Here is a 26,693-nt window from a genome sequence, read left to right as displayed (position 1 = left end):
CCACAAAAAAATGAACCGTTTGCATCATTTGGAGATGATTTAGGCAAAAAAAAAAAAAGACTCAGTTATTCTAAGAGGGTGACGAAATGTGTTCAGCTCTAAAAACAAATTAAAACTAGCGGAATTCACCAAACAAAACAAAAATCCCTAACTATTATAACCTGGTTAAAAGTGAAAGACAGTAATGCATAAGTAGTAGGGGTGGGAATCTTTGAATGTCCCACGATTCGATTCAATTCCGATTTTTGGGTCTGTGATTCGATTCAGAATCGATTTTTGATTCAAAATCATTTGATTGACAATGATTTTTGCTTCAATCTATAGATGTGCAAGGAATTGTAATAATCTGCTCCAGTATGACTCGCTAATGCTAATTAGCGCGCTACTCGCGGCCCTTTTATCGCTCAAAAGAAAGCTCCGCGCTGAAAAAAAAAAACTATTATCGGAATAAGTTGATCGTGACTCTTTCCTTCTACTCTCTAATGTGGCTACAACTTAACAGTGTATTAGACCGCGTGGAACCACACTGCCCCTCATTGGCCAAACCGGGTATAACATGAACAGCGCTCCAAATGAAGGCACACACAAACAAAGGGAAGACAGTATAAAATAATTTAAATAAAATCGATTTCGGGACTTTTAAAATCAATTCTGAATCGTACTAAATGAGAATCGCGATTCCCTCTTACTGGGCCTGTCATTTGTCTTTGCAGGTGTGGGATCAGTCGTCGGTGTGAGAGGTCGCTGGCGCTCCACTCGGACGGGCCACACGGCCATCTTGCCTGTAACATTCACACATCTTCATTCGACAACACAAACCCGAGACGTGCTTTTTGGGGATCTCGTAGTAGAATCGTTGGCAGGGAACACGCGTCGAGCATCGATTTGATCATCGGCGTACATGTAAATAGTGTTGTGAGTTTTTATAAAGGGAAAAGTCGGCCAGTAAAGCCATGTCTATTTTTTGTAAGACAAGAATTTCTATCCATGTTGCAGGGAGACTCACAATGCCAGGAATATCATTGTATTCACGGTAGTGAGGGGCGGGTCCAAGCAATTTGCACACAAATTCATCAATTGGATTTGAACAGGATGTACAAAGTTGTTTTTTGTTTTGTTTTCCACACCAAACGTGAGGTCCTCTTGACTTTGATATTCACGCATTACATGGAGAAGTGCTTCATTGACAACAATGTTGCCTTGTGTCGTTTCCAAAGCTCCGATCCGAGTGGCACCTCGCCTCATCCTGCTCTTGTTGGTCCGCAGCATCTCGCGTCTGTGCAGTGACATGTGATGGATGTCAAAGGTCGCTGTGGTTTCTTTAGTGCCTGTTCGACCGCCTCATCAGTGAGCATGACATTCACTATTTACAGCAGCTTGATTCCTTCTCCTGCTTATTTTCTGTCAAACTTGGGTTCGGTAACTAGATGTTGATGTTAACGCTGACAAAAGAGTTTCCTGATTTTTAGATCTCTGCACAAGACATCATTAAAACATGATTGAAGTCTGCTTTCTTCCTTGGGTCTTTTCAGAGCAGGTCTCAGACACACACGCGCAATGCGCAAGTTTGTTTTACTATCTTTGTGAGGCCTTCTCATTGACATAATGCATTTCCTAGCCCCTCCCTCTAATCCCAACCATCAAAAAGAATTGCCTACCCCTATTCCTTACTCTAACCTAAACCATACCCCGATTCAAACCTGAACTCTTAAACTAAGTCTTGACCCTCAAAAAGACGTCTAAACTTGTGGGGCCCAGCCAAAATGTTGGCCCCCAGCCAAAATGTTGGCCCCACTATGTAACAAAAACAAGACCACACACACGCGCGGCTGGTTTGTCTAGTTTATTTCTCCTTAGATTCTACAACAACAAAACGCTCTTGAAATAAAAAATAAAAAAATCAGCCTAAACAAGGAGCATTTGTCATGACAGGAAATGGCTCTATGTACAGCTACAAACTCGCCTGACAAACAGCTTCAAAGTGCGTTTCCAACAAGAGCAAAACTACCGAAGAGGATTAGGGCCAGTGAAGAGAAAAAAAAAGCGTTGCCAGGATTCTGACTTTGTGATGTAGCTCTTTGAATTGTAAGGGGGGGGTCAGAAAGTCAGAATGCTGAGAACAAAGTCCGTATACCTGAAAAACCCCACCTTAACCGCCCCTCTTAAATCCTCTTCCGTACGAAACAGATGAGGGGGGAAACAAAAAACAACAAAAGCACAAGTGATCCCCCTTGAGAGACCTGATTTCAAACAACTTGGCACCCATCTCTACCAGCAGGGGGGTGTTGCCCACGCACACACACAGCCACCAATGCTTGCTACATTCTCATGTACACACAAATGCGCTCACACATGATTGCTGGGCTGTTGCAGTGAACTGAACAAGATTTCACACCAGATGCCAACCGATCAGCCAATCCTGTCACACTGACAACAGCTTCAGCTTTGGTCTCGTGTGTGGCACCATCTTGTGGATGTCAGGCAAACCGCTCCCGTCTCACATCATTTACACTGATCCTTCGTGAGATGTGTGTCGTGCGCGTCACGTGACACCGCTCACTCACAACAATGAGCCGTGTCCAACAGCAGAACTTAAAACGACGGATGCCGGTCAACTCCGATTTAACACGCCGATGTAACTTTAATGCAATGGGAAACTTGTGAATGGGAACAGGAACGCCACGGCCGAGAAACAAACGGCAAACTTGACAGAAAAAAAAGAAGCAAGATTTGTATTTTCAGTGATAGTCTTTTTTTGTTTTGTTCGCCTAATAACTGAAAGCGTCACTATGAGTTATAATAATGAACAAGGGTCTTCATTGAGGAACAAAAGGGAACCCTGAAAGCCAAAATCTCAAAGCAACTATACTTAAGTGTGAGGAACGAGTGTCTATTAAGTAGAGGTAGTGTTTGTAGGTACACGGAGATTGTGTGCATGTGTGTCGGGGCTGTGAGCTTGGATTGTTGGTGCCTGTTTTGGACCTCTGTTCTGTGTGCGCGCGCGTGCATAGACTCGTCACTCCACCACCACAAGCATGTCATAAACACTGATTATCACGTGGCAGCGCAATTGTCAGAATCCAAAAACAAAACACTCCTTAAATGAAATAAATACAATCAAATCATTAAAAAAAAAGGGGGGGGGGGGGCAAACACAAACCCAACTCAAACACTACCGCTTCCTAACAGGACATCTTGCGCTTCTATAATTTTTTTTTTTTTTAAAAAAAAACTAATAATAAAAGAAAAAAAAAATCTAACATGTAAAATATAGGTTCATTTCTGTAATCCACATAAAAGTAAAAAAAAAAAAAAAAAAAAAAAACTTTTTGGTGACTAATTTAGTGAGAAACTAGTCTCAGTTTCTATACATTTTGTACTTAAATGCTATAGCTGTATCTGAATATATTATTGTATTCGTCTATTTTACAAAATAATGACCGTGAGCACGAGGAGGTCATTGAATGACGGGCAGCGAGGACCGTTCTCTGAGCTCAGAGTCAAAAATAGGAGAGAAAAAAAATCTTTAAAAAAAAACTGCATCTTCAGCTTGCGTCCATCGAAAGGTGCGTTCAGAAGCGAGGCCAGCGATGGGAGCTGCGATGCGATTGCACGGATCCTTCATCTTCATCCACACGTGCTTACTTGAGGGGGCCCAGATCGGTCAGGTGGATGAGAATCTGTCATCAAAAACTTTTTAAAATCCACTCAACATGTCCAATGGTTGCATCTTGACTCGTATGGGTCACGATTGAAGCCCCTTGACTGGAGAACATGCAGCACGACTCCTGCTTCGTCCTCCTGTTCCCAAACACCAGGAGGTCCGTCCATTCTCACTCCTCAGCGCACGGCCATCTCGCCAGCGCCACCGTGTAGCCGACGGGGGAACTACTCCCGCACGCTCCCTCTGCGCAAAGCTAAGCGCGCTGAGCAAACGCGCCACCGAAATGACACGTTCAAGTCCGCTTGTGCAGCACATACACACACATACACACACGCACACACACAGTCTATGGGACATTCTGTGGAGTTTCCTGTCGTTGTGGTGTCCTCCTCTTTTGCCGACGTCCGCCTGGTTTCCAAGGCTCAGTTGGAGCTGGCTGCGATGGGTTTGTCCAGGGTGGCGGGTCCGAGACGGAGGCTGCCGTAACAGCTCTTGCACACGCGGTTGGGCTCGAACAACTGCTGGCTCGGCACCGGGATCTTCTGGTCGCAGCAGCTGGCGCAGAACACGTTACCGCAATTCCTGTGTGTGTGGGGAGGGGGGGGGGGGGGGTCAACGCAACAGGTTAGGGTTATTGTACCTTGTGTAGGAGAATTTGTAGAAGACCAATAATATATTGGTAATCAATAACCCATAAAACTAATTAAATAAATGATTAGTTCCTACTCTGGTTGGGAATTATAAAATATAATTTTATATATATATATATATATATATATAAAATATATATATTATAATATAATTATAAAATATATACATTTTATTTGTAAGAGTAGGCATCCTCAAAAAATATATATTTCCCCCCCATTACTCTCATTTTGAATTTCATGTTTGCAACACGTTCCACAAAAAGGGTTGGGGAAAAGTAAAAAAAACAAACAACGCCTGTTTGAAATGTTTCACAGGTGAACAGGTTCATTAAAAACAAGCGAGTGTCAATTGTTGGCAAGCAAGGATGAGGCGAGGTTCACCAGCTCATGAACATCTGGGCGAGCAAATAGTGTTTAAGAACGTTTCTCAATGTACATTTCTATGGAATTTACCGTAAGGATTTCATCATGTATGGACCATAAATAAGCGGCAAGTCCGAAGAATAACATTGAATTTCATTTGATCCCTTAAGTGGCACTGCGTTAAAACAAGCATCATCATCATAAAACTCTACCAGTGTACAATGAAAGCCATATATCAACAACACAAAAATGTCGGCTTCCGTGGGCCTGAACTCATCTGAAATGGACTGACATAGTGGAAAAGTGTGCTGCGGTCTGAGGTGTACACATTACAAACTGTTTTTGGAAATCATGGATGTGGATTGTTATCAGTGCAAATCTCAAAAGCCAGCATCTGTAATGATATGGGGGTGTGTTGAAGTGTAACTTAGGCCAACTTTTTGAAGCAACATGTGCCGTCATCCCAGCAACACATTTTTCAGGGGCGTCCTTGCCCATTTCAGCAGAGCAATGCCAAGCCACATTACGCATGCGTTACAACAGTGCGGCTTAATAGTAAAAGAGTGAAAGTACTACACTGGCTTGCCAGCAGTCCAGACCTGTTGGTAAATGTAATTTAACTACACCCAAAGCACTTTACAAATGAAGCCTCACATTCACCCAATCATACACGCAACTCGTACACCAGTGGTCGGCTGCTGCCATGCAAGGCGCTGCCAGGTCCACTGGGTGCAAATTGGGGTTCAGCTCAAAGACACTTCGACACGGTCACCAGGGGGGAGGATCGAACCCACAACCTCACGGATGGGAGACGACCACTCAACCGCTGAGCCACGCCGCCCCATTGACAATGGCGACCCTGACTGCTGGGCAACTCAAGTTGTACATCAAGCAAGAGTGGTAAACGTGCACCTGCCCCGACTTGTTTTGAATGTGTTGATGGCATTAAATTCAAAATGAGGGCATATTTGACACACACACAAAAAAAAAGCTTATCAGTTGGAACAATAACAATAACAATGTCTACATCTCCACCCGTTACAAATTAAAGACTGCTCTAAAAGAAAGGCATTTGTTTAAATGTGTTTGGGTAAAACATTTGAGGAAATGTGATTCTATAAATGCTCAGATGTCTATGACAGGCGTTGATTTTAAAATACGTTTTTTTTGTTATTGTGTGTCCACAGGAGTATGAAAATAAATGATTTTTGATTGTATCCTCATACAACATATGGCAAGAATTAGATTTTTTTTCTCCCACCCAAAACTGTCCAATAATTGGTACACAGTGAAAAGAAGAATAGCACTGCCAGAACAATAACAATACCTTTGGCTTTTTGTTTTCTTAATTTCTTCACTTGGATTGCTCTGCTTCGTGACATTCTACCTTTGTCAAGGCAGACATTTTGATACAACTCTTCTATTGAATCTCCCATTTAACACTGTGTACCAAATGTTGTATCAGGAATATTATACGTATCTGCAAATACACATTTTGGGTGTGCAAAAGCAAGGAATATTTTGTGTAGTATAGAAATGGTGAACCCAAATCATTTTTTGTGAGTATGGCCATGATGCTTTAATACTAAAATAATTACTCAACACAATAATATTGACAAATAAGGCATTTACACGACTATGTTCAAATTAACACCGCACCCCCCCCCCACACACACACACATGAAATCAGATATTCTCAGATCAGAATGTGGCCTCTTCTAAAAGTTGATCCAAATCAATACATATCAGATATCCGCCAATGCGACTGCAGCATAATCGGATATAGGCTGTCACTTCTTTGAGATTCATGTCAGCGGAATACATCGATTGGTAACATAAGCACAAGTCTGCACACGCACTAACGAATGGCGAATAGAAATTCGCTCATTAAATATGGAAAATAATTACTGACAGCAGCCAGTGTCAAACTGTTGAGGTTATCCTCATTTCAATCAATTAGAGAAAAACCCAAGGCCATCTCAATTGCATGTAATGTCTCGTTCAGAGGTTTGAATACGTGTGTGTAAATGGTCCTTTGGTTTGTGTATACTGTATTTACAGTCCCCTCCAAAAGTATTGGAACGGCAAGGTCAATTTCTTTGTTTTTGTGTACTGAAAACTTTTGGCTTTCAGATCAAAAGCTCAGATTTGCAGCCTTTACCTCATATTTACATCTAGATGGGATAAACAAGTCAGGACAGCGCACCTTTTGTTGAAGCCACCCACTTTTCAAGTGAGCAAAAGTATTGGAACATGTGACTTGTGGCCGTTTACAGTCACCTGCCACACGCACGGCTGTAGTGTCCTTGAGCAAGACACCAGTGACAAAATAAAAAAAAAAATCTTTTCCTTTTGTTGCCTTTTAAACGAATTGCTTAAACAGTATTTATTTATTTATTTTTTTAAGTTTACTTATGTTTTTGAGGCATGGAATGACTCTATTGACATGTAAATAAAAAAATCGGATACAGGCAGTATAGCCAAACTGTGCACAGCGCTACTGCTGTCAGCATGCTGCCAGAGTGTCCGCAATGAGGATGGTGGTAAAAGTGGCAGCCCTCAGCCAATCAGAGCTCACGGACAGCACAATTGCTCACGTGACCATTTCAGTGGCACCAATCACACTCAAGTTAATCTTGGAAATGAAGAGGGATATCTCTGCACACAAGGACAGAACAAAAGGGCAAACGGATGCAGGGAGGGGTTGGAGGGGAGGTGGTTGAGGGACGGATTAGGACTGCAGGGAACCCCCACTTTATTGAGGTAGGGTGGTGGTTTGGCTGTTTTCAGTGATGCTGCATGTGCGCTAAAGTAGCATTTTTTGTTTTGGAAGAATTAGAATTCATCTAACATTGATGCTACAGAAAACACACAATTTTGTTTTATACTGCCACCTGCTATCAGCTGAAAACAACATCACAGTGCTGAACACTTTACCTTGCGAATGTGACATTTGTACCAGCCCAAATTTCTCCATAAAAAAATAAAATAAAATAAAAGTACCAACTTCTGGACCCACCACTAAAGGAATACTTTTTACATTTGTCGGTACCAGATGTGATTGGGCTGCCAGATTGTATCGGGGGTTGCCTACCGATGGCGTCACGCTACAGAATTGGCTGGAGATTATCCGTTCACAATTGTTCAATAAAGTTATTTGAAGAAGAAAAAATCTGGCTGTCATCAAAACATTGGAAAGAAAATATTAAAGATCTCCTTTAAACAACACAATGTATGGACTGAAATTGTCAAAACGAAAATAAACCTAAGAATATAAAAGCAGGATACTTGAAGATTCAAGAAAAAAAAATGACATCAGTATAGCAGTGCTCACGAAATACGCAATTCAGGCGTGTTCACTTCGTTTTTTTTTTTTTAGCAGTTTACAAATCGCAATACATCACAAAAATAGTCTTAATGATAATAAGACCACATTAGCAATTTAAACTGACAATATTTGTCACATCTCAGGCAATTAATATGTGTATTTATTATTTATTCAATCTATTTTATTAGTTATTCAATATATCTTGCTTTTATATTCTTAGGTTTATTTACGTTTTTGCAATTTCAGCCCGTACATTTTGTGATTTAAATTACATCTTTTATATTTTCTTTCCAATGTTTGTCATCAATTGGATAATTTCTAGCCAATCCTGTAGCGTGACGTGTTTGTTAGGCGACCCCGATACCATCTGACAGCCCAGTCACATCTGGTACCGACACCGGGAAAAATATATATGTCTTGAAGAAATATAGATGTAGCAACTCTGCAGAGTATAGAAATAGAAAGGACTCATGAAATGAAGTTTCTAGGTACTATTATTGATGAACATTTAACATGGAAAGCGCATATAGAACATGTCAAATCTAAGGCATCCCAAACCTTAGCCGTTTTATACAAGGTTAAAGAATCATTGAACAAGAATGCGTTGTTATTGTTATATAATTCATTGATTGGTCCACACCTGACCTATCGCATTGATGAGTGTGAAAAAGGGAAAAAGAGTACAAATTTAGAGGAGCATATATTCTTTCCAAACCTAAATACAGAACAAAACAAAAATAACTATATATTTCAATACAAGGTGTCAGTTTGTGGAACAATCTAAATTATAAAACTAAATCATCTCATTCCATTAGAATTAAAAAAAAATGTACAAAAGCTCAATTATGGGAAAAATATAATTAGCACAATGTCATTCTATTGATTTATTTTGTTGAATTGTTACTCAGAAAGCGTCTTGACAACTTGCTGTCATTTATTTTGTGTTGACATTTTTTCTTTTATTTTTTGTGTGTTGATTAGGGGCAGAGTTTTTCTTCTTTCCATCCACTTTCATTTCTTTTTCTTTTAAAGAATGAATCACATTTTTTTAATTGAATTGAATATGGCCATGGGTCTGTAAAGTATCCCTCACGCTAAAATGGGGGTTCACTGTCAAAAGGAATGTGCAGCAATGGCAGGCTAGGGTGGGGTGTGGGGGGAGAGGGGAGGGGCCGGATCTCACCAGACCTCCTGGACAGGCTCCCTGCCACTGTAGAGGAAAAGGGCAGACAATAGAGAAGAGCTGCCTGAACAGGGAGGACAACATGACACACTACAAGTACAAGTTGGCTCACGGTTCAACCACTTGCCACAGACATTGGAAGACAACGTGGAATGTTTTGGAACACAAAATGATTGTCAACCGCTGTCAAGACAGCGTGTCCAGTATGGATGCCACTGTGACCTCACGGCCAAGTTCTTTACTTACTGCTGACTACAATTCAGCCTGATGACAGCTGACTGAGGGCATCTTAAGGACAGTGAAGACGGATGAATGGGAAAAGAGGGGGAGGACGTCATCACAATGAAACTGATGATCACCTTCGTAATAACCACGTGACAACAATCGAGTCCAATTAGCGATACAACAACTGTTACCTTATTCTTTGTATAGCTCACGCAGCATTATCACTGTGAGCAGTATTGACCTGATTAATCAATTCACAATAATTTAATTGAACTGGTCATGTGGACTTGATTTCATTATGTGGCTCTAACCACGAGGCCACTTTTTATTTAGCTCAAAAAAAAAAAAATCTTAACAGAAAAATTTGCCTTTTTTATCAAGTTGTGGAAATGCCGCTGAAACATCACACTCACAAAAACAAAACTTAGAAGTGGTGACCAAAAGCTGACTCGGCTGAATCTAGTCTCAGTCTGCATGTCTGTGGTTATACACTACCGATGCCGAACAGGAATTTCTCAAGCTGAGAAGGACATCTGCGACGGGATGCTAATGGCGGCAATAAGCAAAAGAAGGTTGAAGCAGATTTGTCCTTGTCGGTGTTTACCTGCAGTGATGCTTCCTGGTGGCGAGCCAGAACCTGCTCTCACAGCCGTAACACTGGGCAGCCAAATGATCGGGGTACCAGCGGGTAACCTAAAATGAGGCACATCAACATTTTCTTTTTTCTTTAAAAATAACCAGTTTTCATGACTGCCGGCAACCAGTTTTGCTACAATTCCAAATTTGAATCGCAAATGGATAGTGTCGCAATACCGCAGGGGTGGTGTCTTATCACTTGTTTTGTGATGCACTTGCCCTTGTAAAAAATGACTCATTTAATCGCCAGGTGGGCAGGTGTGAGTCGCTAGCCTGGAAATCAGACTCATCGCCAGTGAGTGAGCCTACACAGTCGCCATCCAGCGCATTTCTGAGGCGGGGCAAACCTAACCAATCAGTGGAGAGCAGAAGTTACTTCTTCTGGGCACGTCCTGCAAATTTTAACCTAGTGTCATTTGGGTGGTTGGCAAACAGTCGATATTCTGCGGTTTCCTTCCGTTGAAATGTGCATGGAGTCTTATCGTGGCAAGGTAAGATGGCCACTGGTGGCTTCACATCTCGCGACAGCAAGTAAGCGTCATTGTTCGTGCATTCATATTTAAGTCAGTGATCTTGACAAACATATTTTCTTCTTTTTTAAATAAAGGCTTGCAGTGCCGTCACCGGCTGTGGTTTTTAATGACTACTGTATGTGTTTCTGCTCATTTTGAACTTTGAGTTTAATGCTGAAGGAAACAAACTATCGTCTCTCCTGCTCGCCATTTTGAATGGACTTACGCACCAAAGAGTGATATTGCTGACATTGAAAAAGACGTCCCAATACGGCAAATAAACATATTTGATTGCACGGTTCGTATTGAGCTAAGCCGAACAGTGATCAATGGCAGCCTTACCAGACCTACTTTCTTTTGTTCAAGAAAGTGGGCGTGGCTTGCCAGCTAGTGAGTTGCTTTGTCATGTTTGTCTGTGTAACGGTGTGCACTGGGCCTTAAACTAGCAGTTGTTATAACGGTTATTATATCCATCCATTTTCTCAACCACTTATTGATCACAAGGAACGCGGGGGTGCTGGAGCCCATCCCAGCAGGCATCGGGCGGTAGACGGGTTAAACCCTGAACTGGTTGAGAACCAATCGCAGGGCAAGTGTTATCATAAGTAAAAAACACAAGTTTATCCCTGCACCTTGGCCACCAAGGGGGGTACCATAATAGGCATTGTACATACTGTAGATTTAAGCGGGTGTGTCCCAAAGACTATCTGGCTAAATGGTTAGAATAATTAATCAAACACCACATTTTTTCATGTTTGAGAATGTCAGACAATACATTAAAACTATTGAACACTCCACAAATAGGAAAGCACTCAGGACTTATATTTATGTAAGCTTTATAGTATTTATGTAAAATAAGTTTCTTTTCCTTTTTGTTTGCCTCCCCCTGGCTGTTGTATTGATATGCTGTTTGTTGTTCTTTAATAAAACATTAAAACACACACATACACAAATACCATCTAAGCTGTGGTATTAGTTGCTTTTTTGCAGAGAGAGAATACAGTATATGCATGTGAGTATTGCTCTATTGTCTGTGTGTGTATTGCTAAAGTTTGTGTTTAAAAGTGTTGTTTTTGTTGTTTTTTTAAAGGTTTTTAACTACCACAATATCGCTGCAATTTTAGTTTGCCTGTCTTTGGCTTTTACCATTAAATGTTACCATTACACTGGCTGGTAAGGTAGTTATGCGATTTGGTTAATTACAATCGTGTAATTCTCTCTTTTTATTATTACTTCTAAAGTAAATGTCAACTGGGAGTGGCATTAAACAGCTTGAAGAAAGCATTTGAAATTGTACTTCAATTGGAATCACAAATGATCAGCTAGAAGCGAAACGTTTCTTTTCATTTATTCAAAGTGATGTTCTACAAAGTCTCTCGTAACTTGACAGCGAAAGAGTGAGAACAGGTGCTATGGTATACTTCAAAAAGTGTGTTTTACTATGTTTAATGTGTTTATAGTATCTCTCATTCTGCAAATGTTCACCTATTGGGGGTTGGTCTGGAATAGATAAAGAGGGGTTCACTGTAGTCCCACTCACATTGTGACGCGACTTTAGTTCAGCCGGGTTTGGTCATGTCGCTTGGTGGGCGGCTGACTTTAGGAATAGAATCCAAACACATTTGCTTAAATTTTTTTTAAGTGAGGAGCGGGAACTGACTTGATAGGCTTTCTAGTCCACCAATCAAGATTGTGGCGTGAATGAGACCCACCTCAGTGTCCTGCTTGTCCACCTGCTCCCAGCTGGCTTCGGAGAAGAGCTCTGTGCTGCAGCGTGATAAACAGTTGGGGTCCATGGTGTATTGCGAGTCTGTCATCAAGGTCTGCGAGAAAGAATTACTCTTTTTTTTTTTTTTAATTGGTCAGGTAATCACCACTTGATGATCAAAGCTAGCTTCTTACCACTTCATCTCCCCCGTTTCCGTTGACTCGATGGGCGCTGGCATACTGCTGATTTTCCAGGCGACTCCACAGTTCCTGTACCTGCTTCTTCAGGGTCTCCACTTCTATCTGGTGCCCGGCTTCAATCTGCCTCAGCCTTTGCTGGATGACATCTGTGTGCAGCATCAGCCCGTCGTCGTCCAGGTGGCTGCGTGACGGCTGCTCTGGGCTGACGGCGGCCCGGCTCAGTTGGGCGTGGCACCAACGCTGTTGCGAGCAGCTTCCTCGGTGGTGGAGAATTTGCGAATTGCAGCTTGCCAGTGACACCTGACGGCTCAGCGGCGCCCGTTCGCCAATGGCTTGAACCCAGTGAGGTCCTCCGCAAGGTTCCCCGTCAGAACTGTCACTGTTACAAAGTCCGTCGCGGGTGAGGTCAGCACTTGCGTGCTGAAAGGCACTAACAGAGGGTCGCTTGCTGCCCCCGTTGAAAGTTCTGATAAAGCTGTGCTCGTCAGTCTCCTGCACTTTGTCCTTCCTGCAAGAAGGTGGGGGCCCATTGCCATTGCTGCAGGCCTGGCGATTATGACAGACAGGAAACTGTGTGGGGAGTTCAAACCTGCTGCAGACCTCTTCTGTCAAAGTCTCTGTGGAGCTTTCCATCAGGGAGGCCCTCTTATCTGCCTGTTCTCCCGACTCCGACGACCCCCTGTCAGGGTCACAAGCAGAGCAGGTCTCCTCATCTGCATCACTTTCCTCAGGTGGCCGGTGAGCAAAGCCATTCATCAGAGTTCTTTGAGCTGCAGGCGGTTCTGGCTCGCCTGAACTCGGTTCAAAGTACTCCTGAGCAGGTTCCAGCTCTTCAGAACAGTTCTCCAGAATATGCTCCATCACATGTTTGGGTTTTTGTGCTTCCTCATCTGTCAGGTGCTCCAACTCTCTGACTATCTCTGCAGTCGGTGCAGAAGAGTCACTGTTCTCTTCAGCCTCTGCATAACCATTTTCCAAATGATGACCATTAGAAAGCACTTCTTGTATCTCATCCTTGGTGACAGGGCGATCCCCACCAAACTCAGTTCTTGAGGCCGTCTCCACCTCCACAACAGCTGCGTCAATGACGTGCGTGACAGCAGTACTTCCAACTCTCGGAGCATCTGCTCCCATGTCCTCCTTGGTAGCTTCTTGAAGAATGTTCTCCATCTGACCCTCGGCCACACCCACTACCACAGACAATTCCGCCTCGTCGGCTTCCTCTGCACTTGTCGCAGAGTGCATGATGGCTCCTTCTGCCATCTCAGAGTGCGAGTCCATGGGATGCGGGCTGGTATTCAGCTCAGTGTCCACGCCGTTTGAGTAAAGGCCCAATCCATTACACTGCACCTCGTGCTCCTGGTCCCCGCCGTCTTCAGGCCCGACTGCCATGTTGAGGTCCAGAGAGCGCCGGTGGTCCTGCCACTTCTCATTGAGGCTTGGGTCACTCGAGCGGCGGTTAGGAGCCAGCGAGCTTCCCAGCTCACAAGCACTGGGCAAATTATCGAAGGAGCGTGTCTTCGTACATCTAAAAATGAAATATGCAAAGAAAAGCTTTTTTTAAACATAATTGTCTATTATGATTCCTGATAAAACTTTCTTTTTAATTCATATAAATCATCATGCAGTGCTCAACCCAATGCTAACAATAGCAAGCAAGGAGCCAACCCCCCAAAAAAGTAGGATTAAAAAAGACAAGCAAAATCTATTTGAAAGAACTTCAACTTCTTGCTTTCTTTCCACAACAAAAGGATTGCAACGGCAAGGTCACTTACTTTGGATTTGCCATCAAATATGAGACCAAAGTTCAGAATCCCAGCTATTATTTCATGGTATTTACATCTACATGTGTTGAACAACTCAGAACAGAGCACCTTTTGTAAGAAGTAAGAACCCACCCACTGTTCAAGTGAAGAAAAGTATTGGAAAATACATGATTCAATTAACTACAAGTGAATAATTTAATATTTGGAGGCCTTTTAAACCTTTCTTACAAGAACTGTTGCTTTCTTCATTTGAAATACCTTTCCAGGCCTTTACTGGAGGCTCTTTCAGTTCTTCTTTGAGTTTTTACCCATCTCTCTCTTTTTACTTTCTTTGTTGTGTTACTTTTGGCAGTGTGTTTTGGGCCACTGCATTGTTGCATGATAAAGCATTTACAAATTAGTTTGGGTGCATTTTTTTCTGCAAATTGCCAGACAATGTTTTTGTAGACTTCATAATTAATTCTGCTGCTACCATCGTGCGTTACATCATTAACAAAGACTAGTGAGTTCATTCCATAAGCAGCCATGTAAGCCCAAGCCATGACATTACTTCCAGCATTCTTCACAGATGAGCTTGTGTGTTTTGGATCATAAACAGATCCTTTATTTCTCAATACTTTGGTCGTTCCATAATTTTAGTAGAGGTTAATCTTTGTCTCATCAGTCCATAAAACTTTGTCCCTGGCTCACCTGCCCAGAGGCGCCTCCTCAGGATTGCTGCCAGGCAATGGATATGGTGCACAGGAATCATCAGAAGGGGTTGTGGGGGAGGAGCTGGGCAGGTAGACTGCGGTCCATAGCATCAGATTTCGTACATGACACACTGGGTGGAGAACCTGCAATAACCGATAATTGACAATAGGGAAAATACTTTTTCACAGCACAACGTGCTTCAAAGACGCATACATTTTGCCGTGGTCGCCTCATAATCAAGACACCTTCCATCCATTTTCAATACCACTTTATCCTGTTCTGTTTGGGAGTTTGTCGTAGTCCTTCGAGCAAAAGGCGGAGTACACCCTGAATTAGTTGCTAGGTCAGCCGTAGGGCACATTAAGACGCAGCCAACAACCGCTACCGTCATTAAGTGGGAATTGAACCCACACCGTCTGCAGCGAAATCAGGGAAATGTACCGCGATACTATCACAAGACAATTTGACAACTTGACATACAGAAAATAACATTAAAGGGCGGGAGCAGCTACACTGGTTACTTTTTAACAGACTCATTTTTTGATGATACATTTTTGTACATTTAAAATGTTAATGTTTTAAGGATTGCGTCAACATAAAAAGGGACATTTTCCAAGAGGAAGGACATTATGCTCATGCTATCTACAAAAAATATATATTATTTTGAATATTTTTGTTGAAGTCGCTACAAAAATTTGCACGGGGGGAAAAACTTACTAGAAAAAAAGCACATTTGGAATCATGAGAAATAAAGCAAAATGCAGGAGTGGTGGAAAAATAGAACTTGTTTTGAACAATGTCACTGACATTTGCTTTTTCAGTAAGTGCTGGGAGATAAAATCAGAAATTTGTGAGAAAAAAAACATTTAAGTATTATTTAAAGGCCAGCCAAGTTCGAGTTTAAAGACTAATAGAGAGAAATACCGAAGACAGAGTCTTCTCCCTAAAGACAAAGAAGTGTGGCAGGTAGTGTACGTACAGTCTCAGAGTGTGAGGAGTACAGCATGTTCCTCAGTGTGCGGTTGGCGGGTCTCAGCAGGGACCACACCGAGCAGGTCCTCTCTTGAACATGTCGATCTTCCCTCTCTTTGCCGCTGTTGCACAGGAAGGTGCCGAACAAACAGGAGTATGTGTGTTGCACCAGTTTTACCTGCATACATACACACAAACATTTTTTCTTAACTTTTATTTTTAATCCATAAACTTTTAATACACTACAACATAAATGTTTTATATGCCTTCACTACTCTGAAAATGTCATTATTAATGCTCAGGGCTCAGGTAACGACCAATCACGGCTCAGCTTCAAGAGAAGAACAAGATCAAGAGAAGCCAAACTCGAAATCACGATTACATTTTGATTAATTGCCCAGCCTTAGTAGTAGCAGCACAACCTTTTGATTTTTAGCCAATCTTGTGAGAGTGTTTTAGAGGGATACTTGACTCATTTAAACATTTTCAGCAGTATGAAGATTTTATATTTTTATAATTAATGTGATAACTTTATTATTTTACATGTTTAATTAATACCTTTAAAAACACATTTTGCCCCTTGTTGTCGAGTGTCGACTGAAAATTAGATCAGGCGTGCTCAGGAAACGACAATCGTGGCTCAGTTTGAACAAATCCTGAAAACAGGTGAGCCACGATTGGTCATTACCGGTTTCCTGAGCACCTGTGATGTCATTTTCAGTCGACAGCAAGTGGTAAAATTTGTTTTTAAAGGTATGAATTGTACAGAGAACATTTTTTAACTTTCTACTGCTGAAAATGACTAAATAAGTCAGGCATCCCTTTTTAAACTATGCAAACTAAAGTAAACCTACACTTAGAATGAATGTATTGAATCGACACAAAACTCAACCAGTTATCAATGGAATAGTTATTGTACGCACCAGGAAGGCCTCGTTAAACTCAAAGGAGCATGGAAACTGCCTCTGCAACTGGTGAACACAGTCCAGCCATTGCAGAAAGACGGGACAGCGTTCATTCACGTCCTCAGAGTTTTCTCCATGGCCACATCGGTCAGCAAACTTATGGCCGAAGTCCAACCAGTCCGTCTCAACCAAAACTTGGAAGCCCTACACAAAGATAAGGACAGATAATATATATGATGGAACTTTTACACACATGTTGCTTTAGCTGCCATTTGAATGATGTTGGTCTTAAAAGAAAATGACCCTGGAGAAAATTGAGGCCTCTCTGTAGCAACAACAACATTTTTTGTTGTACCTCTATGGTGCGGTAATACGGGTCCAGCAGCAGCTTGGACAGCGCAACAATTTGAGGTGTCCGGTCCCAACCGTCAGAGCAATGCACCAAAACAGGCCTTTGATCCCTGTCCACTGCATTGACCACAAGCAGGGCCGCCTTCAGCAGCAGGGAAAGGTGCTGCAACCACTTTGTGCTCTCCAGTGCAGATAGCCAGCTGCAGGAAAACAGACGAGAGCAAAGACGTCACATCATCCAACAAATGGACACATAAAACAAAGATAATCCAAGTAAACATAAAATCCAATGAATTGGAACCTGGAATTATATTCAAACATTCTATATCCCAGTCTGATTAAAATACTGAAGTAGAGTATCACTGAATCTGAGAAGGCCGAAAGATTGGAGAGAGATATATAAGTGTACTAAGGTTGAAGCATAGCTGAGAATTCTAGATGAAGTTGGGTTTGGAGGTTTTAAGCCACAGGGTAAGAAAAATGTGACAAGGATAACCGTACTTTGCTGGATCAGGCATCTGCGTGCAGAGGAAACGTAGGGACTGGAAACTTTTGCGTATGGAGTGGATGTTGGCCATGCCCATAAACACCACCTCACAGTTGGGATAGTATTCTACAAAACGGGGAATAGAACATTCTCAAAATTAAGAAAACCAAAACAAGATGAGCTACTACATTTACAGTACAAACAAAAAAGGAAAGCCTACCAGGACATTCACAGCCTCCCCCCTTTGCCCTGTTGGCGACTGCTGCTGCGTAGGACCTGGCATCTAGAATCAGTAACTTGTGAGGCTGGATGGCCAACGTCTCCACCTCTGAGCTGTTGGTCATTGACGACTCTGATACAGTCAAACACATCAGAGTTACATCGCTGGACAATTCAGGTTATATTAAACATTAAAAAGTGTATAAATGAGAACAAAATCAATGGCCAGCACGATTCAATACCTTCCTAAAATCATGTGATGGATCATGAGTTGGATACATGTAGCTTGATTTCTATAACAATTTTTTTTAGCAGCAATGAAGCTGAGTTATTAAGTGACACATTTATAATAATTGACAAGTTATGGTTTAAAGATTAGCATCCGTTTGCTCTAGAGGTTCAAATATTCATCAATCAATTGACAATTAATTGATTATCAAATACAATTGACAACTATTTTGATAATTATTCAGAGACCTTATTTAACTTAAAATTGTGTCCAGATCTTCAGAATTTCGGCTTCTCAATAATAACATTTCAGATTTATGTATGTCCTCCATGAAAGCAGACCGATTGTCTTTGTTTAATCAAAGTAAGAGAAACATCTGCTTTTACTTTGGAAAACAATAATCAGCATTTTTGCAATTTTTTTTCTGACACGTTACAAGCCAAACTAGTAAATGCATTATAATGAATCCCAATTCCACACTAACTTTTTGTGTGTGCATTAACTCATTTGCTCCCAAAAACGTATAAATACGTTTTATTTTAAATGTTTTAAGTGTCCCAAAGACATATTTATACGTTTTTATGTTGTTGTTTTTGCTAGAGCATACAGAAGGCTTTGATGCAGCCTCTCAACTGCAAAGAACGGTTGAAGAAATGGTAGTTATTACACAAATGGCGAGCAAGTGGCAGCAGAGCAAGAGATCAAGCAGGGCCATGTTGAAAAAAAAATTACTCACAGTTATTAAATAGATTTGTGAATAATGATGAAACTTAGCTATATTTTAGTGCTATTTGCTGCAAAACGGAAACAGATAGAAATATACTTTTTTCTGTTTAAAAAAAGAAGAGACTAATATTTCTTTTGGTAGATTTCATGTTTTTTATAGAAATAGAACACAATATTCTGTGGGCCTTGCAACATCAGTCAAAATCCAGTAAAAAAAAGAAAAGAAAAGCCGGAAGTGAATGGGATAGTTTTAGTGAAAATGGCTGGGAGTGAAGGAGTTAAAACGGCTGGATCACTAGTGCCATAAAACATGCAGATGCTTGTACTTAAATATTTGTGGTATCCTAACCTGTGCGGTTACCTTTAAAAACTGACATATATAAAGAAGAATGATGTTGGTAAATGTTTCTTTACTATTTTACTTAAAATAAACGGTCCATCTGATCAATGATGTTGCATCACTTATTCCAATAACTAGGCTTCCATCCTTCATTCAGCAAGTTTTCCTAGTATTAGTGGCAGCAAATATTCAATGAGATGTTATACTGCCTGAAAGATTGCATATATACAAAATTGTTCAACTGTTCTTAAGTATTTAAAAATGGTCAGAATATATATTTTATTTATCAATTTTCTAAATCAGCTCTTCGTATGTATTATAATTAGTATTCTTATAGTAATGTTTTTTAATTAATACAAATCAAAATAATTTTGAAAGTTGTTTCGATGTCCCCTATTATCTCACTGCTTTTTATTGATGTTCTGAGTTTTTCCCATTGGTATCGTTTCAGTATTGGCGCAGAGGTACTTTATAAAGGTTTAGTTTCTAAATAGGTGGACATTATTTAACAATGCAACTCCCTTCCTGTAATGTATAATGTTTATGCCCTAGATCAGTGTTAGGATTTTGTTTGAAATGTATTTGAGCCTGCCGCTTCTACTGCAAACTCATGGACCTCAAAGCTCGATGAACAAACTTGTCGGTTCAGATGAAAGTCAATGTGTGTGTTTTGGGTCTAGTCTAGATTGAAGCAATAAATAGTCGCAGGCAGAGTGAGTGAGTCCTCACCAAAATCAGTATCCGGCAGTTCAGAGCCATTGATGTAGGTTCCATTTGACAGGTGTTTGTGAGAAGTGCTATCCACAGCACAGGCCTTGGCAATGGACTGAACTAAGTGCTCGTCATCAGCATTCCGCCAGCCCCACCAGCTGACCTCTGGCTGGCCGCAACGGGCGATCACTGCTCCTGTGCTCAGGTGCCTGTATGCATGAACAATAAAGTTATATGAACAAACGAGACGCTAAACCCCAAATTGATCAATGTTGTATTACTGTACTATCATTATTACTACATCATCAAGGTTAAACATGGTCAAACCAGTTGGCAACCAGTTACCTTGAAAAGGTAACTTTGTTACTAGGGGTGTGAAAAAAAAATTGGATTCGGCAATATATCGCAATACAGACGCTCCCCTACTTACGAACATTCGAGTTACAAACAACGGTACATACGAACATGTCTGCGCGCATGCGCGCACGTCAAAAAATGTTCGGAAAGAGATGCTGTAAGTTAGATTTTGTATTGCGCACCTTTTTCCGAGTACTGTAGTGCTTCTTTCCGCCGCTAATACCGACGCTTGGCGCTGTGAGAGCTCACCTAGCATTGGAGGCGCAGCAACGTGTCGAGGAGGAGGAAGAAGAAGAAACGCCTGTCGCTCATAGATAAAGCCATCGCACTCTTCGAGCAGCAAGACCCAAATATTGAACGTTGCACAAAGGTTGCAAATCAATTGAATGATGCCATACAGTGCTACCGCATCATTTATGATGAAAAAAGAAGAAAACTGTGCAATCGTCGTTAGATCGCTTCTTTCGGCCAGTTTCTAGTAAATCCTCCAAGGAAGATACTCATCAACCCTCATCTTCTTCTCCTCGACCCTCAACTTCTTCCTACATTGAAGTTACGGAGGAGGAAGTAACTTTTGAAGCCCATTCCAGCGACGACGAAGAACCTCTCATGATATAAAATCCTCCTCTTCCTCCTCCTCCTCCTCCTCTCCTTAAGCATCGAGTACATCTTCCAAAAGTAAGTTAAACTTCATTTTATTTATCTTATTACGTACATGTACATACTGTGTGTGTCTCTCGCTCTCTAACATACGTAGTACAGTACTGTACGTATTCTCTTTAAACATAAATTATAATACAAAATATAGCACTGAAGCAACTTAGGAACAAATTCACCTTACGAACGATCGCTCGGAACGTAACTCGTTCGTAAGCTGGGGAGCGTCTGTATTACAGTGTGATTCAATTTGCGGCCGAATAGATGTTTAAACATTGATTTCTGATGTAAATATTTAACAAAACGTCTTACTTAGTGTTCACACTTTAAGCATGGAAGAATGTTATATTAATGGAACATTAAGCCTTAATATTTTATTTCAGTGCTGTTCAAACACGAAATAGACTGCAAACCGTTTGTTAAATACAGTGGCTCAATTATAAGCTTGAAGTTTCAGATAAATACATTTTCATACAAACCTTACAGTGTACATGTACAAGTTTACAATTAGTATTTTCTAAATTTGAGTAAAAAAATGAATACAAATCCCAATAATCAATTTATAGATTTGTATCGGAATTAATTGGTATTGAATCAAATCGTGACCTATAGATCGTGATTGAATCGCCAGGTACTACGCAATTCACACCCCTATTCAGCAGATACTGACAACCCTTCTGAACATAAAAATGACACCCGATTTTAACACTTAATTGGAGTGTATTTTTAACAGTGACATATGAAAATAAAGTTTGCTTTATTTATTGAAAAATAAACATTTTGACTTATGCCAATTATTATTATTATTTTAGTATTTTCTGAAATTTGCTTAACATAAATGGGCTATTTGTTTTTACCGTATTTTTTAAAAGACAGTCTTCCTAGACTTAGTTCAACATAATAATAATAAAAAATCAATTTTTAAAATCAAATCCAAGCTAAAGGTTGTCAATTTTACTTGTCATATTCAATGGCAAAACTCAACATTTATAATGTAGATTGTTTATACATACAACAATTAAATTTAGGGACTACCTCAGTCACACAATCTGATGGGACTTTCTGTTTAAGATTAAATGGTACTGTGCTGCAATCCATGTTTTGTTTTTTTTCGAGGTAGTGTTATTGAAGTGTCAACAACAGAGCAGCGTGCAACAAACCTAAGTTAATGTTCTTGTTTTTAGCTGATAAACTCAAAATAGTGACTGTATTTCCAGCCTGAAAACGCCAAGCTCTCTCCTTCCTCCATTGCAGTAGTGTAATCTGCTATAGACATGTGAGTGGTCAAAGCGCTGAAAACGTGACATGACACAAACATGATGTCACTGCCTCAGATGGGAATGTTAAATTGAAGTTTCCCACAATGCCTCAAGATGTTCAAGCTGTAAATACCAGAGTTTCCCTTTCTTATGTCTTCCTTTATGTACAGTTATTTGTTGACTGCCTTTAAAGAGTACGATGGTGTTGAAACTTTTACAATTGTCTACACATAGACTGACCGCAGCTTTAGAGGCTGCATATTTCTCACTGTAAGAAAATGCAGTAGCTCAATATGCAGAGTACACATAAGAGGAAGCTGGAGTGTGAAGTTTGTCATTTAAAGAGAATCAACCCAACCGACCTATATATCACTGCAGGAAACCTCTTCCAGGAACGGAATGCTGCCACATTTTCCAGCTCCTTGTCAGTGATCCAGGCTGGTACAAGAAGCTGCTGGGGATAGCTGGGGCAAAGCCTGGAAACAGCGAGGGGCACAGAGAGAGGTGAATAACACACAGCATAAAAGAACGCATCGGACCTGACTGACTGTATTAGTGAAGGCTCAACAAAAAGTCTCTGTTGACAGACATCTAATCCTGGGCTGGGCCTTTTTGTGCCCCGGGCGCAGCACCAGTGGAGAACAAAACAACTACCACAAAATGTCTCTCACGCACTCACTCATCTGAACTGTATGCCAATGAAAGCAAAAGCTGGAATCAGTAAGGCACGCGTGGCAGAACGGTATCTGTAAAGCAAGCTGCCTTCACCTAAACTTGCTGTTGATGTCAGATATCCTCCAAGCATTTTGAGTGTCGAAGCCCATCCTCTCCACCTCATTCTTGAACCAGGAGGTCACATGTTCACCTGAATACCAGAGAAATCTGATATGACCAGAGTGGCTGGACCAATGCGGTTATCAGAGGATGTACGTTTCGAGTCTGGGCTACCTGGTCTGCAAAGCTCTCCATGCTGCTCCTTCTCACCAGCGTACACGTCCATGCACCAGGCATGGAAGGCGAAGGAGAAAAGATCCTCCAAGCGAGAGGGGGGGCGCACGACTGCATTCAGACGCTTCAGCCATTCCTGACATTGCTCCAAAGTGGAGAACTGACACCTGGGAATTAAAACACAGTATCAGTAAACTCTTCCGTTGGTTTTAATTATGGCACAACAAAGGTGTTTGATGCTTTAGTGAGCTTTAAAATAACTGCATAAAGGACTTGCGTCAGTAACCTGTTAACTTCAGCGACGACAAGTCTCTGATGTTGCTAATGCATCCATTTTGGCAAACATTGCCCTATGTGGTAAACTATTTCTTTGAGCAGGAAGTGGCACTGCTCACACTGGCTTTGGGTTATATTCTGTATTGGGTGTGTCGTGTTAGTCTTACCTAACGACTTTACAGTCCTTACAGGTGACATGCAGCTGGAACATATCGCGACACTCCACACTCTCAATGAGCTGCAGAGGCACCTATAGAAACACATGTAGTCAGAAAGAGTACACGCAGAAGCCTACAACTAATTCATAAAGAACATTGGCAAAGCTCAGGACACAAAAATCTTCATGCAAACAATCAGCTGCAAAGTAATTCATCCACTTGCATTAGAAAAACTAATAGATTAGTTGTCGCTTTGCATTAATGTTTCACGTAGCATTTCCCAAAGTTCTGTTAAAACACAATCTACCGTACTTAGAGGCAATAAAATAAAAACCCTGTATCTTGATTTCCGTTTTAGCCTCAAGTCTTATGCAGAATTAGAATAGATTAGAACACAGAAATACACGATTATTGCCACTGAATGTGGCACATGCTTTGAATACTGTATGGAAATACCTTTGCCTGCTTTGAAATAAGCTTTGCTAATTAACTAAAAGTACTTTTCATGGACACAACAGGCTCAGTCTGCTGTTTGCATGCATGCATGATCGACAGGCAGCCATCAGTCAGCCAAGTTTCTGCAACTACACTATGATGACAGGCTTTCTGTCTGATGGAGCGTTTGTTGATGTATACGCATTGTTCCAAACTTGCATGGTTAGTCTTCTCACTCATCAATTGTCACCTTGAATTTAGCTCTCTCGCTAAACATTGGCAATAAGAAAGTTTTCTAGGTAGCCACTGTATTTCATGGAAGGCACACAAAAATGCCACAACCACTCCACGCCGTGCATCTCGGTTTGATACTTACTGACACCTCACAACAACAACTCTGATCCAAGACAAGACAGAAAAAAATAATGTAAGCAGTGCTCGATTGACTTGGCCGCTCGCTATTCACCATCTACAAAGGGCTGTAATCACACCACATTCCGGATGTCCTTGCATCATCAAGCCACAATTTAATTCCAGCTCTCTAATCTAAATCGCTAATCTGGACGTCATCTAGATTCCTAGGCTGCTTGCTCTCTTCCAGAACTTTCCAACTCCCATGTGGGAGACTGTGCCATGTGATGCACATGCTTTGCCAACCCAGCCAAATGTGTGAGAGAACATTATCTGTCTGATGTGAGCAAAGACAGGCAGTGGGAACCCAAGGCTCATTACGACCTGAAAGCCCCTTGAAACACGCCAACAAACACTTCTGGTAAAAGCCAACCCATGACAGTTCCGCAAATCAACAAGGATGGCAACAAAAACATCGTTTTGTCTTGGCTTTATTTAGCATTGCAGGCATTCAGCATGTTACTTTGTGTTGAATAATTTAACTGCTGAGTACAGTAGTTTGTGTAACATGGGTTCATGCGAGAAGCATGGTGTTGATGCTTTATGATCATCTCTGTTGTAAGTGCTTTGTCACTATCTTGTGACAATTAGAACTCCTTTGGTGGGGCACAAATCTCTGATTTTCACTATTTGCGGCAGGGCTTGGCTTCTGTCACTAGGAACTGTTTGAGCAATAGCTGCACTTGTGATTAACACTAACCACCACAAAAATAGAATTCATATAGTTAAGCAGATATTTTTAACAGAACTCAATCAAAAATATATTTTTTTAGATAAATGCATGTATCTCAGTGTTGGGCAGTAGCTGTATAGTAGAGAAGTACAGTAGCAGTAGCAAGATTGTGTAGGTGGGTTACAACCTCCAATGTACAGTATGTGTGTTTAACAAATAACCATGTCGCCACATCTTAACGCTGATGTTATAATGCTACGACAGAAGCAACGCTTGAGTAAATCAGCATCAGTTTGTATGATGTCTTGTGTTGTCTTTAATGCGGACCTAATTTTCATGATATTGAGAGGGAGAAGCAAATCTCGAAAACAATACATGTCCTTGGCACAACTTTCCTGCTGTGACGAGTTGGCGGGAAGGCAGTGGGGGTTATCTGAATGGAGCACGTTTGTTTATCTTGTAAGGTTACTTGATTCACACAAGCGTTGACGGTATTTATCAAATGTGCGTTGTATGTGCTGTCAGAGAAGTGAACTGAAATGAAAGCTTCTGCCAGTCGAATTACAGAAAATGAAAGGGACTGTTTAGAATGTTGAAATACATCTTTGGAGTGGCATAAGAGGATGTTGTAGAAAATGTCTATTTGGTAACAAAGTAAGCTTCCTTTGTCATTATTGAAATGGGAGAAAGAGTGCATGACTGTTACACATCCCCTCAGGCAGAACTTCAGCCACAGAAGCAGCCAGTGCAGAAAGTAAATGAACAATTTGAGATGGCGCTGCTGCTAGGACAGGTCAGCTTTGAGTGGCTTAGTCACAGTGTCAATTTTATTTCCATCATTATTTGTGTGTATACATGAAATGAGGGTGCTCTAAATTTGTTTTCAGAATACACATACATGAACGTTTGGTACACAAATTGGTACGTATGTGTATGTCCCCACAATGCCTGTGACTTCACAAAACGCTAGCATGGCAGAACTGTACTTGAATGCTGCCTAATGTGAGAAAATGTATTTCCCCCCCAGGTGTGGTACATGTCTGCTTATCAGCTATCAACCCATCTGACAAACGCCATGACTTTTTTTTTTTAAGGTACTTACGTTGACGACAGACTGTTTGAACTTGATGTGTAGGCGGTAGTTGGACATTGCAATGATGGCATCCTCTGCCCTCCCCACATACTCTGTAAACTCCCCATGCAGCTCAGGAAAGGGCACCTAGCAACAGCAGGAGATTCAACATTTCAAAGACTGCAGATCATAATGCACACAGCATGTGGGTTACCACTTGATTATTTTACCACACTGGTGTCTCGTGTCAAAATTAAATATCCCACCCACACTTGCGATGAACGAAGGTTCAAGGAAGCGGAATCGTATTTTACTTTGATGTGGAATCTGGAAAACTTCAAAAAGCTCCTCACCTGCATGTTTTCTTCCTCCAGGACAGGTGATTTCTTTGGAAAAATTTGATTGGCCTGGATACACTCCGAGCTCTTCTGCCCCTCCTCCTCCTGCACACAAAAATATCTGTTACGTTTACTAAACCACCATCGAAGTAACAGCAACAAACTTATTTTAGATATTTATTAGATTTTAATGTGGCTTTTGAAAGGCTTCACACAGAAGACTTGGCAGACACTGATATAT

At 41.1% G+C, this 26,693-nt stretch overlaps 2 protein-coding genes across 9 annotated transcripts in view; one reads left to right on the top strand and one right to left on the bottom strand.

Annotated features, from left to right (window-relative positions):
• The window catches only part of citb (citron rho-interacting serine/threonine kinase b), a 56,207-nt gene extending 54,698 nt beyond the window's left edge, over positions 1-1,509 (top strand). For all 7 annotated transcript variants that reach the window (XM_077560281.1, XM_077560288.1, XM_077560284.1 and 4 more), the window contains one exon: positions 714-1,509. In XM_077560281.1, coding sequence (XP_077416407.1) covers positions 714-737 — 24 coding nt within the window. In that variant the 3' untranslated portion in view covers positions 738-1,509. The remainder of the gene's footprint in view (positions 1-713) is intronic.
• Positions 1,510-1,828: 319 nt separating this feature from the next.
• The window catches only part of mtmr3 (myotubularin related protein 3), a 30,146-nt gene continuing 5,281 nt past the window's right edge, over positions 1,829-26,693 (bottom strand). Inside the window, exons 4-21 of one of the 2 annotated variants that reach the window (XM_077560289.1) lie at positions 26,468-26,557; positions 26,145-26,261; positions 23,533-23,615; positions 23,090-23,256; positions 22,910-23,006; positions 22,504-22,617; positions 19,887-20,077; positions 17,864-17,995; positions 17,658-17,769; positions 17,161-17,356; positions 16,824-17,009; positions 15,908-16,078; positions 14,926-15,071; positions 12,464-13,997; positions 12,274-12,384; positions 10,018-10,106; positions 9,189-9,215; positions 1,829-4,246 (exon numbers count right to left, since the gene is read on the bottom strand). In XM_077560289.1, coding sequence (XP_077416415.1) covers positions 4,087-4,246; positions 9,189-9,215; positions 10,018-10,106; positions 12,274-12,384; positions 12,464-13,997; positions 14,926-15,071; positions 15,908-16,078; positions 16,824-17,009; positions 17,161-17,356; positions 17,658-17,769; positions 17,864-17,995; positions 19,887-20,077; positions 22,504-22,617; positions 22,910-23,006; positions 23,090-23,256; positions 23,533-23,615; positions 26,145-26,261; positions 26,468-26,557 — 3,723 coding nt within the window. In that variant the 3' untranslated portion in view covers positions 1,829-4,086. The remainder of the gene's footprint in view (positions 4,247-9,188; positions 9,216-10,017; positions 10,107-12,273; positions 12,385-12,463; positions 13,998-14,925; positions 15,072-15,907; positions 16,079-16,823; positions 17,010-17,160; positions 17,357-17,657; positions 17,770-17,863; positions 17,996-19,886; positions 20,078-22,503; positions 22,618-22,909; positions 23,007-23,089; positions 23,257-23,532; positions 23,616-26,144; positions 26,262-26,467; positions 26,558-26,693) is intronic. The other variant, XM_077560290.1, reaches the window with a different exon arrangement.

Source organism: Vanacampus margaritifer, chromosome 3, assembly GCF_051991255.1.
Source record: "Vanacampus margaritifer isolate UIUO_Vmar chromosome 3, RoL_Vmar_1.0, whole genome shotgun sequence".
In the NCBI taxonomy this organism is placed as follows: Eukaryota; Metazoa; Chordata; class Actinopteri; order Syngnathiformes; family Syngnathidae; genus Vanacampus; species Vanacampus margaritifer.
This window is presented reverse-complemented; position numbering and strand designations above follow the sequence as displayed.